Source organism: Rhinoraja longicauda, chromosome 6 (genome assembly GCF_053455715.1).
Source record: "Rhinoraja longicauda isolate Sanriku21f chromosome 6, sRhiLon1.1, whole genome shotgun sequence".
In the NCBI taxonomy this organism is placed as follows: Eukaryota; Metazoa; Chordata; class Chondrichthyes; order Rajiformes; family Arhynchobatidae; genus Rhinoraja; species Rhinoraja longicauda.
Window position 1 is genome coordinate 67,555,160 of NC_135958.1, and position 24,019 is coordinate 67,579,178.

General features: G+C 47.3%; 1 protein-coding gene across 1 annotated transcript in view; it reads left to right on the plus strand.

Annotated features, from left to right (window-relative positions):
* Positions 1 to 24,019, plus strand: part of unc13d (unc-13 homolog D (C. elegans)) — a 62,602-nt gene that overhangs the window by 16,723 nt on the left and 21,860 nt on the right. Inside the window, exons 7-21 of the mRNA XM_078401860.1 lie at positions 176 to 220; positions 2,114 to 2,182; positions 4,970 to 5,048; positions 6,028 to 6,135; positions 6,346 to 6,441; positions 7,730 to 7,833; positions 8,590 to 8,713; positions 9,611 to 9,735; positions 11,292 to 11,382; positions 14,339 to 14,395; positions 16,113 to 16,210; positions 16,650 to 16,701; positions 18,352 to 18,482; positions 19,065 to 19,185; positions 23,125 to 23,268. Of these exons, the coding sequence (XP_078257986.1) occupies positions 176 to 220; positions 2,114 to 2,182; positions 4,970 to 5,048; positions 6,028 to 6,135; positions 6,346 to 6,441; positions 7,730 to 7,833; positions 8,590 to 8,713; positions 9,611 to 9,735; positions 11,292 to 11,382; positions 14,339 to 14,395; positions 16,113 to 16,210; positions 16,650 to 16,701; positions 18,352 to 18,482; positions 19,065 to 19,185; positions 23,125 to 23,268 (1,444 nt within the window). The remainder of the gene's footprint in view (positions 1 to 175; positions 221 to 2,113; positions 2,183 to 4,969; positions 5,049 to 6,027; positions 6,136 to 6,345; positions 6,442 to 7,729; positions 7,834 to 8,589; positions 8,714 to 9,610; positions 9,736 to 11,291; positions 11,383 to 14,338; positions 14,396 to 16,112; positions 16,211 to 16,649; positions 16,702 to 18,351; positions 18,483 to 19,064; positions 19,186 to 23,124; positions 23,269 to 24,019) is intronic.

Genomic DNA, 24,019 nt, shown 5'->3' on the forward strand with positions numbered 1-24,019 from the left:
ACCGTTATTTGGGGTTGTGTAATTTGCCTATTTTAATGCTTTATTGTGTAATCTGCCTATTTTAGTGCTTTTATTGTTGGACTGTGGGTGACTGAATTTCGTCCAAAAAACTTTTTTGGATGACAAATAAAGCTATCTTGAATCTTGAATCTTGAATCTTGAATTTTGTTTTCAGGAAAGTCAAGGATATCCATCATACTGAACTGTACATAGAAATGTGGTGAGTATTCTGATCGCAAAGCTCGGAAGGTGAGGAGATTACATTCGCAGATTACAGAATGACTGGCTAGATGACGTTTCGGGTCGGGACCCTTCTTCAGACCCGATACGTCACCTGTCCAATATCTCCAGAGATGCTGCCTGAGTTACTCCAGCATTTTGTGTCTATCTTTGGTATAAACCAGCATCTGCAGTTCTTTTTTTTTAGCAGTAAAAGAGCATTCAGGATTGCAGGGTTGAAATTATTTTTATCCTGCAAAGAAGGATATTAAACCCACTGTGCCCGACTCAGTCAGAACAAAGAAAACAGGATTAGATTCCATTCCACCTGCCATCGCTTTGCATAACCTTCCAGCTGTTCTATGTCCCGCTGTATCCTTTGACAGCCTCTATTCCTCTTAGATATTGATAGTGACTTTCTCACTATGATTCTGATACCCTGAAGGTGCCAACTCTTACTAGCCTCTTGTTATTAATATAATATGTTTTAGGATTCTCCTTAATCTCGCCAAGGGCATTTCATGGCCCCATTTCGTCCTAATTTCTTTCTTTAGTTCTCGCCTATATCCCCTGTAAACATTAAAGGTCTTGTTCGATACCAATTTCCCACACCTTCCTTTCCCTGATCAAACCTTCAATGTCCTTCGTTAACCAAGGTTTTGTAAATTCACCAGGTTTGCTTCTTGCCCTCACCGGTACTTGTAATCAGCACCAGAGAGCCTGTAATTCAAACAGGAAATGCTAGAAACACTCAGTAGGTCAGGCAGCATCCGCAGAGGGAGAAATAGAGAACCTTTCGGAACAAATACCTTTTTCCAAATGGTTCCTGACCTGACCTGAGCTGGAACATTAACTGTTTCTTTCCACAGACGCTGTCTGACCTGCTGGGTGCGTCAATCATTTTCTGTTTTTATTTCAGGTTTCCTGCAACTGCAGCCTTTTAGTTTGTGTCACCATTGAAACAGTCCCCAGGACAGTTTGTCTTTTTCACTATGAACACGTGTGGGCAAACACTGTAGTCTGATGGATGTGATGTAGTAGTCTGATGGATGTGATGTACTATTACTTATCCTGCCTCTGAAGCCAGGCTTTGTCTCATGTTACATTCTGATGAACTCCACAAATCCAGTGACTTTAGTTTCTATCAGATTTTGAAGAGGTATAAGGCTATCTGACGTCTTCAAGATTAGGTCTATATTTGTTTTGTGCAGGTTCACTGGTGCAGCACTGTGCCAAAGTTGATGTGTTTGTAATGAACATTCAAGGGTTAAAGTGCAGCACAGTGGTGCAGAGAGGAGACTCACTGATTCACAGCTACAGCATCCCGGGTTCCATCCTGACCCTGGGTGCTGTCTGTGTGGAGTTTGCACGTTCTCCCTGTAGGTGCTCCCACAGCCTAAAGACGTACGGGTCGGTTGGTTAACTGGCTGCTGCGAGCTGCTCCGCGTGAGTATGTGAGGGATGGAATCTGGGAGGAGATTTTGTGTATAAAGGGAGATAAAACATGATGATCGTAGCTCCCACGGCACTGGTCCAGGGGGAAGCTCCATCAGTGGCGGACCAAGGGTGCACCCTCAGCAATGGCCCCCCCAGGGGAGCTTCCTCAACACCGCCCATGGGGAGCACCCTCAACAATGCCCCCCCCCCCCCCACCCCCTGCACGGGAGCTGCCTCAGCAATGCCCCCCCCCCCCCTGCACGGGACCTCCCTCAGCAACACCCACACGGAGCCTCCTCAGCACCTGCTCCAGAGGAGTTCCCTCAGCATCGCCTCCCCCCACCCTCCCGCAGCTTGGTTGTGCCGTGTGTAACTAGCCTGTTACTGTAATGGATGACCTGGTTTTCAAGGCCCTTGGACAGATTCCTCTGAGTATAATGTTCTCATGGTTTTTCAGGGACCTGGATGACGAGGAGTCTGTGAATATCCGACTGGCTGAGATCCACGGGATCCATGGGCTGAAGAGGTAATGGGAGCCGCTCTGCTCTGTACGAGAGTTGTTGAGCAGAAGGGCTTGTGGGTTGCGACGAGACCGATGGATACGGAACAGCCAGACCTTATTGCAACCCCACCTCGGCAACAAAAACTTGATGTCCAAACCTGATTGTCGACACATCTCATCTTCCACTGAGTCTCATAACAGACATCCTTGGGTTCAGTGCCTTTAGAACATAACAACTGCCCCCATTTTCTGGACAGGAAATTAATTTAAGTCTGCCAGAAAATGTACAACTTAGAAGGAGTCCATTCATCCCAACATATTTGGCGCTGGTCGAACGTAGGCCAGTGAGCCTAACTCACCTTTCAGCACTGGTCCACACCCTAACAGGTCATGGGTCTACTAGAATAGATCCCAGTACCAGTTAAATGTGACGAGGGTCTCCTCCTCCCCCCACCCTTTCAGGTAGTGAACTCCAAACCCTACCACCCTCTGGGAGGAACAATTTTCCTCATCTGCCTCCTGGTTTTTGATCCATCAGCTAAACAAAATAGATCCTTCCAATTTATGCAATTGTATGCATCTTAAATAAGATTGCCAGCAAGCCCCCATTCCAAGAATACAAAAGCCCCAGTTTATCCAACCCATCTTCACAGTAACAACTGTCCAATCTTTGAAATGTCCATTTGTTGAGGGGTAAGAAGCTTGTTGACTGCGCTGGTAATGGGGTTTGATTCCCGGCCAATTGAATGGTGACTTTTAAAGATAACACAAGGCAGGGTTCAGCCGAGAGCTCCTGTCCCACTACCACAGTGACCCCAGCTCATGAGTGAGTGCTGTCTGTGTGCACTGTGCAGGTTCTTCCTGTGACTGCATTGGTTTTTATGCACTGCTCTGGTTTCCCTCGCACTTCACAAAGACATGCGGGTCAGTAGGCTCATTGACGGCTGCATGTGTGCAGTGGAAGGGCTGGTCGCAGGCTCATTGACGGCTGCATGTGTGCAGGGGGAGGGCTGGTCTCAGGCTCAGTGACCGCTGCATGTGTGCAGTGGGAGGGCTGGTCTCAGGCTTATTGACGGCTGCATGTGTGCAGGGGGAGGGCTGGTCATGGGTGGGTGGTGTCAATGGTTACGAGAGAGGGAGGTGCTTACAGGTTGATAAGTGGGGGAATGGGATTGGTGAAAATGGTCTGAGAGCCACCAGAGGTTCAATGCAAATGGAAATAAAACAATATAATCTGCCCTGCACCCTCCCCGGGGCAACCACATCTTTCCCATACTAGGGTGACCAGAGCTGTACGCAGTGTTCAAGCTGTGATATAACCTGCCTCTGTATGTATATATTTAAAATATATATATTTGTAAGCATCTTACTAATCCATCTTTTTGCTTTTAAATATTTATAGACATGCCCTCCTCTGATCATCTGCACTACACGCTATCCAGCTCTTGCCCTGTTGCTTTTCCCATTCTTCGCTGGAGTAAATTGCAGCTGAATAGATCCTCGATGTCTCCCTGCAGAGAAAGCTTTCCTTCTCAAATTCAACCACATGGCCAATGTTTACATCATCTGTGAACCCTTTAAATCAAAGTCAAAATAATTAACATGTATCACAGGGGCAAGGAGGCAGTGCTGTGCCTGGTGAAACTCCACCGGTAAAGCTTTCCAGTCACAAAAACACCTTTCAGCCATTATCTTTCACCTCCAGTAACTGAGCTAAGTGTGGATCCAATATACCTCTCCTCCTTTGCTTCCCGTGGGATTTACTTTCTTGACCAGTCAGCCATGTGGAACTTTGTCAAATAATCTCGAGAAGCAAAACACTGCAGATGCTGGAGATCTGAAATGAGAACGGAAAATGTGGGAAACATTCAGTAAGCCGAGCTGCATCTCTGGAGAAAGGAACTGTGTCAAACTGGATTTAGATTCATTTTTTAAAAAACCATAAAATGCCAGAGTAACTCAGTGGGACAGGCCACATCTTTGGAGAACATGAATAGGTTAGAGAGTGGTACGTATATGGAACGAGCTGCCACAGGATGTGGTTGAGGCAGATACAATAACAACATTTAAAAAAACACCTGAACAGGTACATGGCTAGGAAAGGTTTAGAGGGTTATGGGCCAAATGCGACACGTGGGACTAGCATAGTTGGGCATCTTGGTTGGCATGGATGAGTTGGGCCGAATGGTCTGTTTCCATGTTCTATGACTCTGACTCCTAACAAAGATTCCCTAAATTGATCAAACTCATTCTAAAGTACTCTTCATATGCCGGCTCAAGAGTCCCGATATTCTGAAGAAGTACCCCGATCTGAATCATGCCTCCAGAGATGCTGCCTGACCCGAGTTACTCCAGCACTTTGTGTATGTGTTTTCTTTCTCTCTGTATTCATCCATTTCTCATTAAACTCTTCCTAATTTCTTGACTTCCGAAACATGCCCACGTTCAATTTCTCTCTTCCCAATCCAAACAGTCCCGTCCTCCCCATATTGCCTCAAATACCAATCCAACTCACCCTCTATTTCTCAGCTGCAAGGCTTTTCTCCATTATCCCTATCCCAACGTACCCTCCATTCAAGCCTCTCGTGGAGCCTCTTCCAGTCCTCAGGTTGTCTGGACCATTTCTGCCTTGGCCATCCCTACTGATACTGAACTAGCTGAGCGTAACATTGCTGAGCAGGTGGGAACAGTAGATACTGATACTGAATACAGTTCAGTGGATGCTGAACCGAGAGGTGGTGTTTGACACAACTGATTGTTCAATGTCTGTTAGTTCATCCTGTCTGAAGCCCACCATGAATCATGTTACAGGCTGTTCAAAGATGTGAAGAAGGCAGCTCGAAAGAACGAACAGGATGATTTTCTGGGAAATTTGGTGGTTAAACTGCAGGTGAGACATCTGTCCTCTGTCCAACTGATGTCAAGTCCAGCGTTTATTTTCAATCCCTAATTGGCCTCAAAAGAGAGAGGAGTGACACCTTCTTGAAGTGCTCCAGTCCACATGGTGCCACTTCAAGAAGTCCACATGGTGAAGCTGCTCCCACTGTGCCTAGATCGGGATCATAGGATTTTTATCCAGAGAATAGCAAAGGAACGGCAATGTATGTCCTGCCCGGATGGTTTGGGTCTTGCAGGTGATGATGCTATCTCCTCAGGCTGGTTACCAATGAGAGATTTGGAAGGTAATGTTGAAGAGATGGTGCAGACAATAGCTACAGTATTCTGGTCTTGGAGGGAGTGCCAGTTTGAGGAGATGGATGGTGTACGGTACTGTTGTTACTGTTATGCTTTAGTTTAGAGTTTAGCTTAGAGATACAGCGCAGAAACAGGCCCTTCGGCTCACCGAGTTCATGCCGACCAGCGATCCCCGCACACTGACACTATCCCACGCACTAGGGACAATTTTACCATTTTTTTACCGAAGCCAATTAACCTACAAACCACTAGGTTTTTGGAGTGTGGGAGGAAACCGGAGCACCCGGGGGTAAACCCACACAGTCACAGGGAGAACGTGCAACTCCGTACAGACAAGCTCCTGTAGTCAGGATCGAACCCGGGTCTCTGGCACTGAAAGGCAGCAACTCTACCGCTGCGCCACCGTGCCGAACAGTTACGCCATGGATTCTTTGCAGCTGGGCCTCAATTTTAACACCTCATTTGGAAATGGAGACATCCATCAGTAGATGGCCATTCAATGCTGTGCTGTCACTGCCAAGGATTAGGGGTGTGGAGGGCCGGAGTTATTGTGGTGGAGAGGCTGAGCTGACAGGAGGGCGATGGGTACGGAACGTGCTGTAGCTGCGGCTTTGACGCTCGGAGTGGTCTTTGATTCCCCTGCGCTCTCTCAGGTTTGGTTGCATGTTTTGCAGGACTTGCCCTACACTCCTGAAGATAAATGGTACCCTCTGGAGCCCTGCACTGAGACCTACCCTGACCGAGGAAAGTGTCACCTGCAACTGAAACTTATCCACGAACAGGTACGGACCAGGTCTCGCACAAATGCTGAGGGTCACAGAGCCAGAGGCAATGGTTCTCACCCAGAATGAGAACTCCCCTGCTGCCCTTTACACCTTCCCCCCAGGGGGGTCATACCCGTTCCAATGGGACGGTGGAGGGGGAAGCTTGGAGTGCAACTGTCCTCTACACCAGGGATTGCTGCGAGGTTTACCCTTTGTTTCTCTTCACAGAGGGACACCACCCTGAGCAAACAAGAGCCCATTTTCAGAATCCATCGTGGCCTCTTGCAGCAGTTCGTGCAGTTTGAGAAACTGCTTAAGAAACAGGTACAAATTGGAGGGAGTGTTGGTCAGGGAGGGGAGGTGAGAGGGGCGAGTGGGTTAGAGAGGGGAGTGTGGTTCAGAAAGGGGAGGTGAGAGGGAAGGGTGGTGAGAGGGAAGGGTGGGTCAGAGGAGGGTGGGTCAGATGGGGGCATGTGGGTCAGAGAGGGGAGTGTGGGTCAGAGAGGGGAGGTGAGAGGGGAGGGTGGGTGAGAATTGGGAGGTGAGGGGAGGGTGGTTCAGAGGAGGGTGGGTCAGATGGGGGCATGTGGGTCAGAGAGGGGAGGTGAGAGGGGAGGGTGAGTAACAGATGGGAGGTGAGAGGGAATGTTGTGGGACAGAGGGATCTTGGAGTACAGGTTGGCTTCGGTAAAATTGTAAATTGTCGCTAGTGTGTAGGATAGAGTTAGTGTACGGGGTGATCATTGGTCGGCCTGGACTTGGCAGGCAGAAGGGCCTGTTTCCTTGCTGTATCTCTAACCTAAACAAGAAGCAGGGACACCATGGGAAGCCCAATACATCATGGTGACCCAGAGTTGGAGGGAGATGGGCTTCCCCCCACCCCCCCAAAGTGACAGGAGGCCCTGGTTTTACAGCAGCAGATAACTTGTGTCACTCTAAACCTCAGTGGGATGAACATTGAATTGTACAAATTCAGGTTATCATTTCCTCCTGTGTTCTCCTTTCTTCTTCCGATCCACCTCTGATTCTCTCATTTTTGTTTCCTCTCAGCCACACATCACCCACTTTAGTCCCCTCTCCCTCCTGATTCCATTCACCTGCACTCACACACTGAACCACCGGCTTCCCACTCCTGGTTTCCTTGCCCTTCATCTCTCCCCTTATGGTTCCTGTTATCACCTTTTTATACCCATCGGATTCCAGCACCAGTAGCCTTTGTGTCCCTGCTTATCCACATCCAGTCTTTCAATTCCACCCCCACCCCCACTTGACTTCATCGACCCATCATTCTTCACCTCTCCTTGATTCACTTATCACCTGCCAGCCTCTGTCTCACCTCACCCCCTCAGTTCTGGCCATCTTCCCTCTCCATTCTCGGTCCAGAATGTCATCACCCGAATTGTCGACAATTCCATTCCCTCCACAAATGCTGCTCGAGCCGCTGAGCTCCTCGAGCAGCTTGTCTGTTATTCTCATCCCACTTGAGTGATCCGGCATCTTCCCTGCAGGTAAAGGTGCTCTGAACCAAAGCCCACACTTTGGGAATATCACCAGTTGTATTGCTGATGGATGGCCATTGGGTGTAACTGCCTGTTCCTTGGTTAACCCGCAGTCTAAGGATGCCCAGGGGGAAGTGGAGCTCAGTGCGCCAGCCTCCACCGTACTGTGTCTTCATGCCACACAGAATGATCTTTCACCTTTCCACCAGGACCTGGCGTGAGTACCTGGTAGTAGTGCTAAGAATATGGAAGCTGACAAGGTAGGTTCTGGTGGCAGCACCCCACCCTGGGGAGTGGGGTGGGGGCAACTCTAGTTGACATCTAGTTCTCTTCCTCCCCCTTGCTGGGGAATAAGATGTTTGGTTCAGACCGGCCACGATGACTTTGCTCAACTGGCCATTCTTCACGTCTGATCTCCCTCGACATCTGGGGAACAAGGAGAAGTTGGAACCAGGGGTGGGGTGCAGGGAGTGAGGAGCGGGGGCGGGGCGTGTGCAGGGAGTGGTGATGGGAAGCGGGGGTGGGGTGTGTGGTGGGGGTGGGGTGCAGGGAGCGGGTGTTGGGTGCAGGGAGTGGGGATGGGGAGCGGGGGCGGGGCGTGTGCAGGGAGAAGGTGTGGGGCAGCCAGTGGTGGGTGGGGTGTAGGGAGCAGGGGTGGGGAACGGGGGGGCGGGGCATGTGCAGGGAATGGGGGTGGGGAGCAGTGGAGGGTGGGGTGCAGGGAGTGGGGGTGGGGAGCGGGGGCGGGGCGTGTGCAGGGAGGGGGGGTGGGGAGCAGTGGAGGGTGGGGTGCAGGGAGTGGGGGTGGGGAGCGGGGGTGGGGAGTGGGGGCGGGGCGTGTGCAGGGAGGGGGGGTGGGGAGCAGTGGAGGGTGGGGTGCAGGGAGCAGGGGTCGCTCCCAGATGTTGTAGTTTATTGCACTGTCAGCTGCTGGTGACCCTCTGATCCTGGTGCTGTGTGCTGTTCACCGCAGGAAGTGGCTGGCCTACAGCAAGCTGTACCGGTGTGTGGAGGTCAACTACATCTGTCTGCTCCAGCAACTGACCAGCATCGAGTACCAGTGGGGACTGGCACAGGTCACCCTCAAACAACAGGCGGTAGGTGGCACCGGGGGGCCCAGTGACCAACACGAGGGGTGCAGGACACACACTGAGTGTACACAGTGACGCTGTGGGGTACACACTGTGACAATACACAGGGCAGGCTGTGGGGTACACACTGTGACAATACACAGTGCAGGCTGTGGGGTACACACTGTGACAATACACAGGGCAGGCTGTGAGGTACACACTGTGACAATACACAGGGCAGGCTGTGGGGTACACACTGTGACAATACACAGTGACGCTGTGGGGTACACACTGGTGTAGTCCACAGGGAGCGAGTGCTGGATTCAATTGATGAAAGGATTCTGCTTGGGAATACAGCCCTTCAGCCCAGCAAGTCCACACCAACCTTCGATCACCTGTTCACACTAGTTCTATGTTATCCCACTTTTTCATCCACTCCCTTCACACGAGGGGCAATTTTTCAGAGTCCAATTAACCACCAAACTTGCACGTCTTTGGGATGTGGGAGAAAACTGGAGCAACCTGCGGAAATGCATATGGTCCCAGGGAGAAGTGCAAACTCCACACAGACAGAGGTCAGGATTGAACCCGAGTCTCTGGTGCTGGAAGGCAGCAACTCTACCGCTGCGCCACTGTGCCGCCCTGTACTTTACACCTGACCAGTGCTGAACATGCACATTGTTACTGACTCCTGGTGCTAGATAGAGTCTAGATTCAATTACCACACGCTAACGAACTTCTAATGAACTGTAAATTCCTCTTCCACTGATGCCCCAGGAGTTTTGACAGATGGACAGATTGCTGATAGAACGGGTTCTGTGGGTGCAACATCTCACTAATGAATAAATTAGGTGCTTTGACATAATTGTTGTGAATGTTCTCACTACCTTTCGGTTAATCTCATGGATTATGTTTCTGTCACAGCAAGATGAATTGGCAGAGTCTTTTACGTCATTCCTGGATTACGGAATCTCTCTCATCCAGAAGTACAGGGAAGTTTTTCCGATCTCTGATCCCAAATCGATTGAACACCAGCTGTCCCTGCTCAGGTTTGTCATTGTCTGAAGTCAATCCTCTACCTGCGCTTGTATACTTTGCAACAGACAAGGACAGTTCCTGGGCATTTCATAAGAAACTATAGCAGTGCGTCCACCCGAGAGCTAACCATAATACAGCCTTATGGCTCCTCCATCTGACTCTGTGTACAGCTGTCCATGGAGCCCTGTGTAATGCTGCCCCAGTGCCTAATCCCTTCTGCAACACTGCCCCAGCTCTCAGAGTATCAATGCCGGCTGTACGTGGATAGCAGAAGCTGCTGCATCTCATTTCCAGTGGGATTGTATTTAAAGCATTGCACACTAAAGCCTGTGTATGCAACATCAACAGAAGCACTGACCCCATGATGGAAGGGCCTGTGCATCTGGCGCACTGCTCCCCTCACTTCACTTTGCCCATCCCATGAATTGGTGGAGCTGCTCCTTGTTTAAATCTCAAACTCTACATCAGTTTCAAAGGTCTTTTATTGTCACATGTACCAATTAAGGAACAGCGATATGAGAATTACCATACAGCCATACGGAAAAAAAAGCAACAAGACACACATGTTAATGTGAGGAATGTGGAGAATCCACTGTGGTGGAAGGCAAAAAAGTCCAAACCTCTTCCTCTTCATTCTCCCGCGATCGGGGCAGTCGAACCATCCGTCGGGGCAGTCGAACCATCCGTCGGGGCGATCGAAGCCCCTGCGTCGGGGCGATCGAAGCCCCTGCGGTTTGGAGTTCCCGAAGTTGGTCCCTGACCAGAGACCGCGGGCTCCACGATGTTAAAGTCCGCAGGCACCCAGGGTAGAGCTCAGAGGTCGACCTCTGGCAAAGGGATCGCGGGCTCCACGATGTTAAGTCTGCAGGCACCCGTGGTGGAGCTCCCAGACGGTCTCTAGCCAAGGCCGCCAACTCCTCCGATGTTAGGCCGCAGCGCGGACGGAGATACGATATGGAAAAAAATCTAATCTCCGTCGAGGTAAGAGGTTAGAAAAAGTTTTCCCCAACCCCCTCCCCCACCCCCCACCCCCCCCCCCCCCGCCCATAAAACAAGCTAAAGAACACTAAAAACATACATTTAACACATACTAAAAAAACAATGAAGAAAGGGACAGACCCTGCTGGCCTCACCTGGGGCTGCTTTTTCCCCATATCAGAAGCAGCTTACGCAAACTTAACAAATAGTAAATAAAAGCGTGATGTTTAATTATATCTGTCTGTCGTGGAATATTCCTCGAATGTTTTTTCAGATGGTGTTCATGAATCGTCAGAGTGAGTGTGGTCTGTGGGAGCGGCATAAACAGGGTGTTAGTGTTCATAATAACGTCACGTGTATGTGGAATAAACGTGGGAAATGCTCTGCAGTTGTCAATGTTTGTGAGTGGAGCCTTGCATTAGAATGTGTGCATGGACAGTGGGAGATTTCCGATGCGGAGGGGCTGTGGGGGTTTGGGGTGGGTGAGAGTGTGGGAGTGAATCTGTGAACATCTTTTGCCCCATGTTACTCCTGTTTGGGTGTTATGTCCCACTAATCTCACTCACTGGACTTTCCCCTTCTGTCACAGGGTACTGGTGCAAATCTATAAGATGAAGGCTTTCAACAAACTTTGTTCATCAGCTCCTGATCTCCATGACAGAATCGTTGATGCCGTAACGGTACTGTTCACAAAAAGAAATAACGATCACTGCTAATAGGGAACCTGGGGTTCAAGCCCTTTAGTTCCCTGACATTGGCAACACATGTTGATTGTCTGATGAAGAAGGCTTATGGCATGCTTGCCTTCGTAGGTTGGGGCGAAAAACATAGAAAACATAGAAAAATAGGTGCGGGAGTAGGCCATTCGGCCCTTCGAGCCAGAACCGCCATTCAATATGATCATGGCTGATCATCTAAAATCAGTACCCCATTCCTGCTTTTTTCCCATATCCCTTGATTCCTTTAGCCCCAGCTAAATCTAACTCTCTCTTGAAAACATCCAGTGAATTGCCCTCCACTGCCTTCTGTGGCAGAGAATTCCACAGATTCACAATTCTCTGGGTGAAGAAGTTTTTCCGCATCTCAGTCCTAAATGGCTTACCCCTTATTCTTAAATTGTGACCCCTGGTTCTGGACTCCACCAACATCGGGAACATGTTTCCTGCATCTAGCCTGTCCAATCCTTTAAGAATTTTATATGTTTCTATAAGATCCTCTCTCATCCTTCTAAATTCCAGTGAATACAAGCCCAGTCGATCCAATCTTTCATCATATGTCAGTCCCGCCATCCCGGGAATTAACCTGGTGAACCTACGCTGCAGTCCCTCGACAGCAATAATGTCCTTCCTCAAATTAGGAGATCAAAATTGCACACAATACTCCAGGTGTGGTCTCACCAGGGCCCTGTACAACTGCAGTAGGACCTCCTTGCTCCTAAACTCAAATCCTCTCGCAATGAAGACCAACATGCCATTAGCTTTCTTCGCTGCCTGCTGTACCTGCATGCTTACTTTCAGTGACTGATGTAGAAACTCACCCAGGTCTCGTTGCACCTCCCCTTTTCCTAATTTGACACCATTCAGATAATAATCTGCTTTCCTGTTCTTGCCACCAAAGTGGATAACCTCACATGTATCCACATTATACTGCATTTGCCATGCATCTGCCCACTTACCCAACCTATCCAAGTTACCCTGCAGCCTCATAGCATCCTCATCGCAGCTCACACTGCCACCCAACTTTGTGTCATCTGCAATCTTGGAGATGTCACATTTAATTCCCTCGTCTAAATCGTTAATATTTATTGTAAATAACTGGGGTCCCAGCACCGAGCCTTGCGGCACCCCACTAGTCACTGCCTGCCATTCTGAAGAGGACCCCAATTCCTACTCTTTGCTTCCTGACTGCCAACCAGTTCTCTATCCGTGTCAATACTCTACCCCCAATACCATGTGCTTTAATTTTGCCCACTAATCTCTTAATGGGACCTTGTTAAAGGTCTTTTTTTGTTAAAATCCTTTTTTTGTTAAAGATCCTTTTTTGTTTTCTTGTTAAAGGACTTTTTTGAAAGTCCAGATACATCACATCCACAGGCTCTCCCTTATCCATTCTACTTGTGACATCCTCAAAAAATTCCAGAAGATTAGTCAAGTATGATTTCCCCTTCATAAATCCATGCAGACTTTGACCGATCCTGTCACTGCTTTCCAAATGCGCTGCTATAACATCTTTAATAATCGATTCAAACATCTTCCCCACTACCGATGTAAGGCTAACTGGTCTGTAATTCCCCATTTTCTCTCTCCCTCCTTTCTTAAAAAGTGGGGTTACATTGGTTGCCCTCCAGTCCACAGGAACTGATCCAGAGTTCAGAGAACGTTGGAAAATGATCACCATTGCATCCATGATTTCTAGAGCCACCTCCTCGAGTACTCTAGGATGCAGACCATCAGGCCCTGGGGATATATCTGCCTTCAGTCCCAACAGTTTACCTAACACCATTTCTTGACTAATGTGGATTCCCTTCAGTTCCTCCCTCCCACTAGATCCTTGATCCCCTAGTATTTCTGGGATCACAAAATACTGAAGTAACTCAGCAGGTCAGACAGCATCTAGGAGAGAGGGAATGGGTGACGTTTCGGGTCGAGACCCTTCTTCAGACTGATGTCAGGGAAGTGGGCGGGACAGATAGAATGCAGTCGGGGACAGTAAGACTGATGGGAGAACTGGAAAGGGCGACGGGATAGAGAGGGAGAGCAAGGGCTATTTGAAGTTAAATAAGTCAATGTTAATACCGCTGCGGTGTAAGCTACCCAAGCAAAATATGAGGTGCTGTTAAAGTACTCATTTAACTGTTCTGCCATTTTCTTGTTTTTCCTTATAAATTCACCTGTCTCTGATTGTAAGGGACCTACATTTGTCTTCACTAATCTTTTCCTTTTTACATATCTAAAGAAGCTTTTACAGTCAGTTTTCATATTCCCCGCAAGCTTTCTGTCTTGCTCTTTTTTTCCTTGGAAAGGCTGAGTTTGTTTTCCCTGAAGCGAAGGATGCTGAGAAGTCCTTTGGAAGAGATGAATAAACCATAAGAGAACAGATAGGATAGAGAACCATTATCTTCTTCCCATGGTAGGGGTATTAAGAACAAGAGGACATTGGTTTCAGGTGATACAAAGGTTTTTTAAAAGCGGATCTGAAGGGAATTTATTTTCTTACACTGGGAGTGGTTGATATCTGGAACTTGCTGCCAGTGGTGGTGTTGGAATCAGACACAATCACTGCAATATTTAGATGGACACGTAATAAACAAGGCTTAGATGGGTACTGGCCTAGTACGATTAGTTTAGATGGGGAAAAGTTGTCAGCATGGACATGGTGGGCTGAAGGTTATATTTCTGTGCTATAAACGTTATGATTCTACAACTGGCCTTAACAAACCTGTCATCTATTTGTACACTTCAGGCTAGTGTCAAAAGCCATGCCTTAAAATACACCTTGCAACAACTGGATTGTGCAGTGACTGGGGAAAGGTTCCTGTTGCGTGGGGGACGGCTCTGAGGAATTGTGCAGTGAAGGGGCTGGAATGGGATTGATTATGTGTATCTTGGGTCAAATATTCTTCCTTCTCTGTTGCAGTCCGGCACTGTGGAGTGGTACCATGCCCAGAAACAGCTGCTGGAGCCCATGATAAAGGTACAGTACGTTTACAGCATTGTTTGCATTGAATGAAGGATGTCGGCACTGGTATTCTTTGTGCTTTACATTCCAGCAATTGTCTCAATGTCAGTACTGGACAACATAACTCCTTGTCCCATTTCATGCTCCTATTTTGGTGGTGCCAGTCTCAGGCTCTGCTGGATCCTGGTGGTCAATGGTATGATGTAGAGAAACAAAAAACACTTAACTCAACCAGTCAAGGGACGCACTAAAGCTTGGTACAGCCAACGCCAAGGCTCTGTGGGGGAGGACCACAGTCTAGGGTCCTTCTGCTGCTGCATGCTACAGGATGTGTTGGAGACGCCCCTCAAACAAGGGAAGGGATATCACCCCAGAGGGGCATATGAGTGGTAAGGGTGCCAGGTATAATTATGGTTTATGGGAACTCTGCCATACATTATGTTAATGAATGTATGTTTAGCCGTGGAGAATGTCGGAGGAAATTTGTACAGTTCGTGTTTTGTACATCTATATACTAAAACTTTTGTTTGTTTGTTTGTTTGTTCCTGAACTACAGCGAATACGGTACACGATAGTGTGACAATTTCAGGTCCACCTTACTCACCATTGTCCTGGGGTGTGCATTAACAAAGTTTCATTCAAATTGGTGTTATATTTTTTAAGTTATTGACATTTTAAAGTTTTAAAAAAAAATCACTTTTGTGGAGGGGGAGGGGAGGAGGGAGGGAGGGGGAGGGAGGGGCTAGGGGAAGGGGAGGGGAGTGGGAGGGAGGGAGGGAGGAGGGTGGGGGGGAGGGTGAAGGAGGGGGGAGAGGGGAGGGGGCAGTGTGGGAGGAAAGGGTGTTGCACCAATGCAGGAGAGGTTTGGGCCACTTGGTCTAGTAATTAAAAAAATTCTGAATGAAGTTTATTTTGATTTTAAAAAAGGTAACATCCATGGAAAGAGAAACTGGTCCTCATTTTAGGTCAAAGATGGGGTGAAAAGCTCCCTCTCCACTGTCCCACCAATCATTCGATGTGAATAAATATGGAGTAAAGCTTTGGTCTACACTGTACCAAGACAGGGACAGCCTAGTTAGAAACAGGGCAACATCCCTTCTGCAGTACTCCAGCAAATCCCGGCTTTGTTACATATTCTCGCATCATTATGCGTGTGTACGTACACATTTAGCAAGATTGTCCACCTCCCTTGTTGATGGTGTGTACACTCACGCCAGACCCTCAGTGGCTGTAGATTCCCTCTGGGCATCGCTGTCTCTCCTATGTCCAAAACTGATCGAAAATTGGCTGTTTTCCAGTTTGTTTGTTTTCCAGATCACAGCTGCAAAGGCAGGAGACACTCATGACAGAGACCAAGTTGAAGTTTGAATTAATGTTTTAATGATCAATTTCCCTTTGAGCTCCCACCCGTGATGGGTGGGACAGTGAGGGTCAGCAGATGTTCCAATGATGTGTTGTGTTTTATACACACATCCTCTATTAGCGACCACTGGGTCAGGAGTGGGTCCCTCGGCTGACTCTTCATTCTCATAATTCAGGAGCATTCGTTCCCAAAATATCTTGAACTTTTGGTCTCTAATTCAGTCACATCCTATCTTTAGCTCTAAGCCAAATGGTAAAACCATACCTTAGATCCATTTTAATTTCAATCTGGTTCTACTTAGGTTTCTCAGTAATGATTAATTTATGAATGTTTAATTAAAAATGAGAATTTTATCTCCCTTCTTTGCAGACTGAGGAAGAGAATGTGAAATCGCTGGTGCTACTCATAGATCAGCTGAATACTGGCCTTACAAGTGACCGGAAAAAACGAGTGAAGATTTTCACAGGGTAGGTCCTGTGTATACTCAATCACACGTGTGAATTTTCAAGCACCAAGCGATCTAACTCTAGTTATCCCAAGAGATTGTGTTCCGAGATCCTGCTGCTAATGTGAGTGAGCCGTAGGGAACGGACAGAATTATAGCCAGAGTTTTATAGATCTATTGTCTCTATTACTCTCAGTGCCATCTTCTGCAATCAACACTTTGGTGCTCTCCAATGAAAACTAAATGGGAATTGTGACTAGAAGTTAAAGCAGCTTTGTGGAGGCACAAGGAACTGCAGATGCTGGAATCTTGAGCCAAAACATGAAGTGCTGGAGGAACTCAATGGCTCCAGCATCTCTGGAGGGAATGGACAGGCAATGTTTCGGGTCGGGACCTTTCTTTGTTTTGTATTGTGTTCTGATGCTTCAGTTCTGCTGATTGATGGTATTATATTTTCACAGCACTGTCAAAGTCAATCTATTCAATGTCACTTATCTACTGATCCAGAAATTGGTAAGAATTAGTTTAACGCTGTCAATATCTGCCCATCCTTCCTGCTGCTAAATAAGATTAGATGCATTTATGATAATGTCCAAATCGAGGAATATCGGATCAGAATATTTACCAATGGCATCAAATGAACCTTTCACCCTTCATTATCGATAATCTTAAAAATTACTGTTCAATAGAGTTAAATATTGGAAGTGCTAACAGATTTAGGTTTAGGCTCATCATTGTCAGGTATAGAGCGGGACAGAGCAAAGCTTTGTTTTGCATGCTATCCAAACAGATCAGATATACCACGCATACTACAATCAAGTCAAACTCACGTTACAATAGGTGGAGCAAAGGGGAAGAAGTGGCATTATTGTTATGTTATCATTTTTATCAGTTTTTAATGAATTCGCTGTTCATTACTTGAGATTGGAATAAATTGGTGAAATCAGTTTTAGGATAGACTCCTTAAATATGAGACGATTTTAATTACAACTGATAGTGTTTAACTGCACAGGTTAAGGCCTATATATGAGTAGGTAGCAATGTTTTGAGTTTTGTTTGTATGATTTATCCTGGGATGGGTGTGTTGGTTGTATGTCTTCCACTGCGACTTTCTGGGCTGTTGGTCCTCTGTCTGCAGAGATGCTGTCCATGGCTGCTTCATGCTCTGCTCTCTGGTACATTCACCTTCCATGCTGGGAGCTGTCTGGCTCAGATCTCGCTTTCCCCAGTCCTGCAACGTACATCTAAGCACCAGTTCTGGCTGGAACAGTTCCAGAATTGAACTTTAGTTACGTTTCCCAAGAGCCAGAGATGCTGCTTCCGTCATTTATAGTTACACCCGCGAACAAGAACATAGGAGTAGCCAAGTCAGGACCCTGGACTGAGCTTACTCACAAAGTACAACCACAAACTCTTCACCCTGCTCAGTGGGATCTCAGCCGATTCCTTAGCCATGGCTCTACTTTCCTGCTTGTTCCCCATACCCTTGACTCTGCTTTTGACCAAAGAACTCAATCTTGGAAATATTTAAAGACACTGTAACATTTGTGGTCTTCTGGTTCCTTGGCAATACTTCTGTTAAATTAGAGCATTAAAGGTTAAATGGATAAATGCAGTCAATCAGTCATTATTAAGATTGATGTTGGAGCAGGCTTGAAGGAGGGATTGGGCTCCTTCTGTTCTCAGAACAAACACTCCAGTTTGGTCAAAAAACAAAATGCTGGGGAACTCAGTGGGTCAGACAACATCTATGGAAGGAAATGGACAGACGATGTTTCGGGTTGGGATGGCTTTGTGATTCCAGTTTGGTGTTGCATGGACCAATGTTTTTAATACCTTTCTATGCTCAGATGGCTGGTCTTTGATGGACTGGTGTCTAATCCCAACACTCTTATCCAAGAAGGAGGAACAAAATTCTCTTGAGTAGTGGCCCCGGATAGTTATCTGCGGAGGCCTAGATCTGAAATGAGGGCAGGCATGCGTCAATGTGTTGCGACGTAGGTGGACTGCTGACATTTCATCTCAGCTTGCTGGTGATCACTGGCTCTGTGGAGGAGAGTTTGGAGGCTATATGTCATCAGTGGGATCAGGACAAACTGGAGGAGTATTGGTGCAATTAGGGAGATGAGTGATTTTCTTTTAACGTCATTTGTTTATCTTCAGGTGACAGAGGATCTGCAGGAACAAGTGATAAGTACTGGAGGCGGCAAGTCGAAGGAGGTTGTTGAGAGTCTCTACCAGTTATACCAGAACCTCAGGCAGCTGCTGCACCAACAAATTTACTTAATACCAAAGTAAGTCCATCCAAGACATATTCTCACACAGTGGGTCCCCAGAGCATCGTTCACAGGGGGTGCACTGAGTGATAACTTACATGGTTTGCCAGAAATTCAGATCTATTTATCATGTGATGTATCATTTGGTATATGTGTGCTCATGCATTGCACTCACACAGTCTAGGTGCTGTACACTCTGTATATGTCTGCATGCTTGCAGTCAAGAAGTGTACCAACAGTGTACTAGCAATAAGCCTGTACTCACGGCATGCGTCTGACACTTGTCCTCAGCCAGTCTCCTGTATAAACTCACTGTGAAGCCTCAGAACACATCAGTTGTATTCAAGGCAACAGGGATAGATAATAAATGCGGAGCTTGTCAGGAACAGCCGCAATTAAAGAAAAAAAACCCCAACAAAATCAGGGGCTCCAGGGCAGAGCGAGTGACAGGCAATAGTCACTGTGCTTCCTCTATGAACTTATGTATTCACTTTAACAATCATATCTCTCACATTTCCCAATTGGAAACTAAAAGAAATGTTCTTGGCGTCTCTATGTTTCAACTGGCTGTGTAACCACCTGCTTCTCTCTGTGTTTCAGTGAAGGGCCGCTTGCACTAAGTGGCTTCTACAAATGGTTCAGGGATTCTTTACCAAAGTGGTTACAGATGGTGTACAGCAACACGGTGGAGATGGTCCAGCGAGCTGTGCAGAAAGATCAGGTATTACAGTCCTGGTGTAAACAGCCTGGTCACTGTGTTCTGCATGCTTCACTCAATGACCATCACTTCTATAAAACGTTTAAGACACGGTAGCGGGATGGTGAGGTTATGGAGGTGGTAGCGGCGATGGTGGCAGGAGCGGGCAGGGAGGCATCGGCAGCCTTACAGTGGCATAGGTGTGGCATCGGGGATGGAGGTTAGTGTGGATTCATTGTTGAGAACTAGGTTTGACCCCAAACCCAGACAAGGGAGACTTGATGAGCCCCTAAAAGGGTTTAGTGTGGGGTGTACATGGGATGGACCTGACTGTCACCCCCATCCCGACAGGACCTGACCATGTGTCCAGACAGGACCTGACCATGTGTCCAGACAGGACCTGACTACAGTAAACCCTCGCTTTTACGAACCTCTTCGTAACGGATTTTGGTTAAAGCGGACAGACCTACCAACCTTCACTGTAAGGCTGCCGATGCCTCCCTGCCCGCTCCTGCCACCATCGCCGCTACCACCTCCATAACCTCACCATCGCTGCAGATGCCACCGTAACTGCCATCACTGCCACCGCCAGCACCACTGCCAGCACCACCGCCACAATCACCACCACCGCCGCCGCCATCACCACCATTGGCATCTCCAACCCTTACCTGCACTCCAGCCTTCCACCGGCCACAACCAATGACTCCGCCGATCCTCATCTCACTCCCGGCCGTCAACGCCCCTGGATTCCAGCTCCAGTTCCAGACCCAGCGTCTGAAGAAGGCTCTGGACCCGAGTCGTCACCTATCCATGTTCCCCAGAGATGCTGCCTGACCAGCTGAGTTACTCCAGCACTTTGTGCACTTTTGTATATTAACCAGCAGCTGAAGTGGTTTGTTTCTACAATTTATACAATGATAATCCTTTACTCGGTTACAGTGGACAATCGGCAATAACGGACACCATCTCCCACCCCACGGTTAGTTATAATGAGGGTTTACTGTCTGCATGTCCAGACACGACCTGACTATATGTGTCTAGTTTGTGTTGGGTAATTTTCAAAAATAAGAGTCCTTGGGAATAAAGAAGAAAATTCTGGAAATGCACTGCAGGTCAGGCAGCATCTGTGAAGTGAGAAACAATCGATGGGTTTTTTCCAACATTTTCTATTTTTTTAAATAGATATATTTCCAACATCTGCAGCCTTTGGCTTTCCATTCTAATTGGATTATTTCTTTGGATTATTTCTTTATAAGCAATTATATAATTGCAGTCATTTGCCATCTTGCTGGGTGCTATTGACAATGCTGTATCCAGGACTGGTGAATTGGGAAGGAATGCAGAGGAACTCCTGATGGATCGCAGAAGCCCCACCAGTGCGGCCCCTTATTGATGCTCGGCAAAGATCCATTGCCCCTCCATTGGTACTAGAATCCAATCCACTCCCATTGGACCTGCCTGATCCTCTTCCTGGTCCTTTGTTTCAGTCCCTGCCTCCACTTCCTCAAGCTTTTGTATCTGCTGCCCAACAGGAGTGGGGAGAAGAAGGAATCATTGGGGTGTAAGTGGTCCTTGATCCTGTTGACTGCTTTCCTGAGGCAGCGTCTCGCGTAGATGGAGTCATTGAGGGAGAGGCTGGTGTGTATGATGGTGTGGGCTGTGTCCACAATACTCTACAATTTATTGTGGCCTTAGGCAGAGCAGCTGCCAAACCAAGCTGTGATGCATCCCAATTGGATGCTTTCTTTGGTGCATGTATGTGAATTGATAAGAGTAAAGACAAGCTGAATTTCCTTAGTCTTCTGAGAAAATAGAGGCGATGATGTACATACTTGGCTGTAATGTCTTTATTTGCAAGTGTCATGTTATCTCTGGGGTTTCATTTTGGTCACATCAGTGGACATCAAAGGTCCAAATACGGAACTGCAAATAAGGTTGTTCATTCTATTACAGCTCCTGGCTGTGGGTTATTTCAGGGACTTCACTGACATGAGCAAAGTAACCTCTTGACCATTTTGCCCAGGAAGACATAAGTCAAGTTGTGCATTCAGCATAATGCCATAGAGTACACTGCCCAATCCATCCATTTGCTTCAGCCTTTCGCCAAAGCTATGGCTGGTAAATAAAGCTGTCATAATGATCTCGTATCTGGAACTCCGTTCTCTCATTGCCCACGTCTCTTGGTCGTTCAGGAGTGAGGGAACACTCACCTTTTGGTGTCTCACCATTAAAGATAAATACCCCAGCTTTCTCTGTTGAGCAAAGTGAATCAACTCACATTTGTTTTTTTACCTTGTATTCCATCTGCCACGTTCTTGTTCATTCTCTTAACTTGACTGCATTGCCTGAAGCCTCTTGCCATCCTTCCCATAGCCCTCACTGGCACCCAGCTTTGTATCGTCCAGGTCATCTGTCCAAACCTCTGTGTCACACCGCCAACACGCTTTACACTTCTGCTTCGCTTGGAATGATTTTGACAAAAGATTTTAATAAACATTGAACTCAAACCATTACCTTAAAAGTAACTTATTAAGTATACAATGATGCAAAATATTCACACCTATGTCTCCTCCTAATAGCAGCTGTACAGCCTTGCAGACTTTACTACTAATCAATGCCTCTGCCCCACCTCTGCATCAAAGGGCAGTGTTTCTGGTGTGACCCAGACTGCCATTCTTCCATCCTCGCCAACATGTAACCAGCACCTTCTAGGCCTCAGATGACAACCAAAAAATTACTGCAGCCTTCGGGAATCTGAAAAAACCCAGAAAGTGCTGGAAATGCTCCGCAGGTCAGACAGCATCTGTAGAAAGAGAAACAGAGTTAACACTCCAGTCGCAGAGCCACTGTCATGGGTTAAAGGTTGCCTGTTTCTCTCACCACAGACGCTGCCTGCCCTGCTTAGTAGTTCCAACATCCTTGGTTTTTTTATTTCAGATTTGTTGCACCTGCAGCTGTTCAATGATCCAATGACACCTTATTTTCGCATGTACCGAGGGTGCAGTGAAATTCTTTGTTTTTGCATACAATTCAGTAAAATCGTACAGCAGACCTTACCTGGGCAGTAAATACACAAAGAGTCGCCGTATTTCTGGAGCCGACAAGATTTCAAAGTGTTCTGAGTACAGTCTTATCTCCTTGCAGCGGCAAGCTGGGCCTGCCACCACACATGGCCACAGGCAGCACGCCGGGTCCCTCAGCTTCCGGAAGCCCCCTGTCCAGACCCACTTTATTCTCGGCGGCCCCCCCACTGCATGTACTTTGTCACTGCTGCAACAGTGTTGAGTATATTATGTCTCTTCCACTATAGTCTGGTGGAAAAGATGCACAATAACATCCAGCTTTCATCCCTCACAAACGCAAATTCATCTTGGAAGAAGGTAGCTCAAGCCCCCCCTGTGGGAACAGGTTGTCAGGCCAGCGGGACACCAGTGGACTTGCACGCCCCGATTTTACTCACTTTGGCAGTAGAGTTGGTTTCAGAAATCAATGGCTCATTAATCAATGTTTTAATCAAAGGTAGACAAAAAAAATGCTGGAGTAACTCAGTGGGACAGGCAGCATCTCTGGAGAAAAGAAATGGGGACTGAACTCTCGTCGGAGAGAGAACCTCTTCAAAGTGGACACCTTGAGGAGATTTTGCAGTATTTAAATCAGTCTGTTTTAGTCAGCAACAGCCTGCCATCAGAGGCCAGTCTCTCTACCAGTAGCCAGTTACCACCTTTGACTTTCTTACAGGTGGTCTTGCGTTAAACAGCATTTAAAAAAAGGTTCTTGTACATCAGGGTAGATCCTTCGATATTCCTGCTGATGTGGGAAAGTTTCGTAGCATCCATTTGATTGTTCTTTGGCCACTTGTCAAATCTGCAGACATTTATTGCACGTTTTGCCCTGAGGTTGATTTGCAGTGTCGTGGTGGATGCTTTCTGTCAGAATGCTGACTTTCATGTACCGTTCACACAGCTGCAATGTCTGGGGGAGAAGGCTAAGCACAGCACCTCCGCGGTGGATATTGCAACCTGCTACGTCAAGATCAAACAGACGTGGACACAGATGAGTTGGCCGGATTCCGAGGAAGCGTTTGTCATCATGGTCAAGCTGACCGAGGTGAGTGTGACTTTGCATGAATCGCCTGGAGGTTCTTGCACTGCTCTCATTATCATGCTTTTGTTTAAGTGCGCTCCCTCTCTCTCTCACTTTTTCTCTCTCTCACTTTTTCTCTCTCTCTCTCTATTTCTCTCTCTCTCTCTCTTCTCTCTCTCTCTCTCTCTCTCTCTCTCTCTCTCTCTCTCTCTCTCTCTCTCTCTCTCTCTCTCTCTCTCTCTCTCTCTCTCTCTCTCTCTCTCTCTCTCTCTCTCTCTCTTTTTTTCTTATTTCTTTCTTTCTCTTTCTCTCTCTCTCACTCACTTTCTATTTTTCCCTCTCTCTCTCCCTCTTTCGCTCTTTCTTATTTCCTATGGTCTTTAAAAAGGGTTTAATTTAAATGCCATATACTAGTCGACACAGTTGGACACTGTGCATGATGAATGCAGTGTCACAGGACACTGTACAGTTATTTGTAGGTTATTTATCTTCAATGGCCAGTGTCACGGTCACACAGAGGAATAGACCCAAGGACATGTTCCAATCCGTCTTGAAGAAGTGCAATATTCCCACTAACTCCTCAGAATCCCATAAGAGCTTGAACTGGTGAAGGTGCATTTGGGATGGTACCGAGAACATTGAGGGTACAGACACCCCATGTAAGCAGCAGAAGCATCTCAACATCTCACAAACACGCCATCCCCTTACCCAACAGCCTGCTCCCTCGGCTACCTCCTGCCCCATCTGTGGCAGAATTCTGCAGGTCCATCATAAT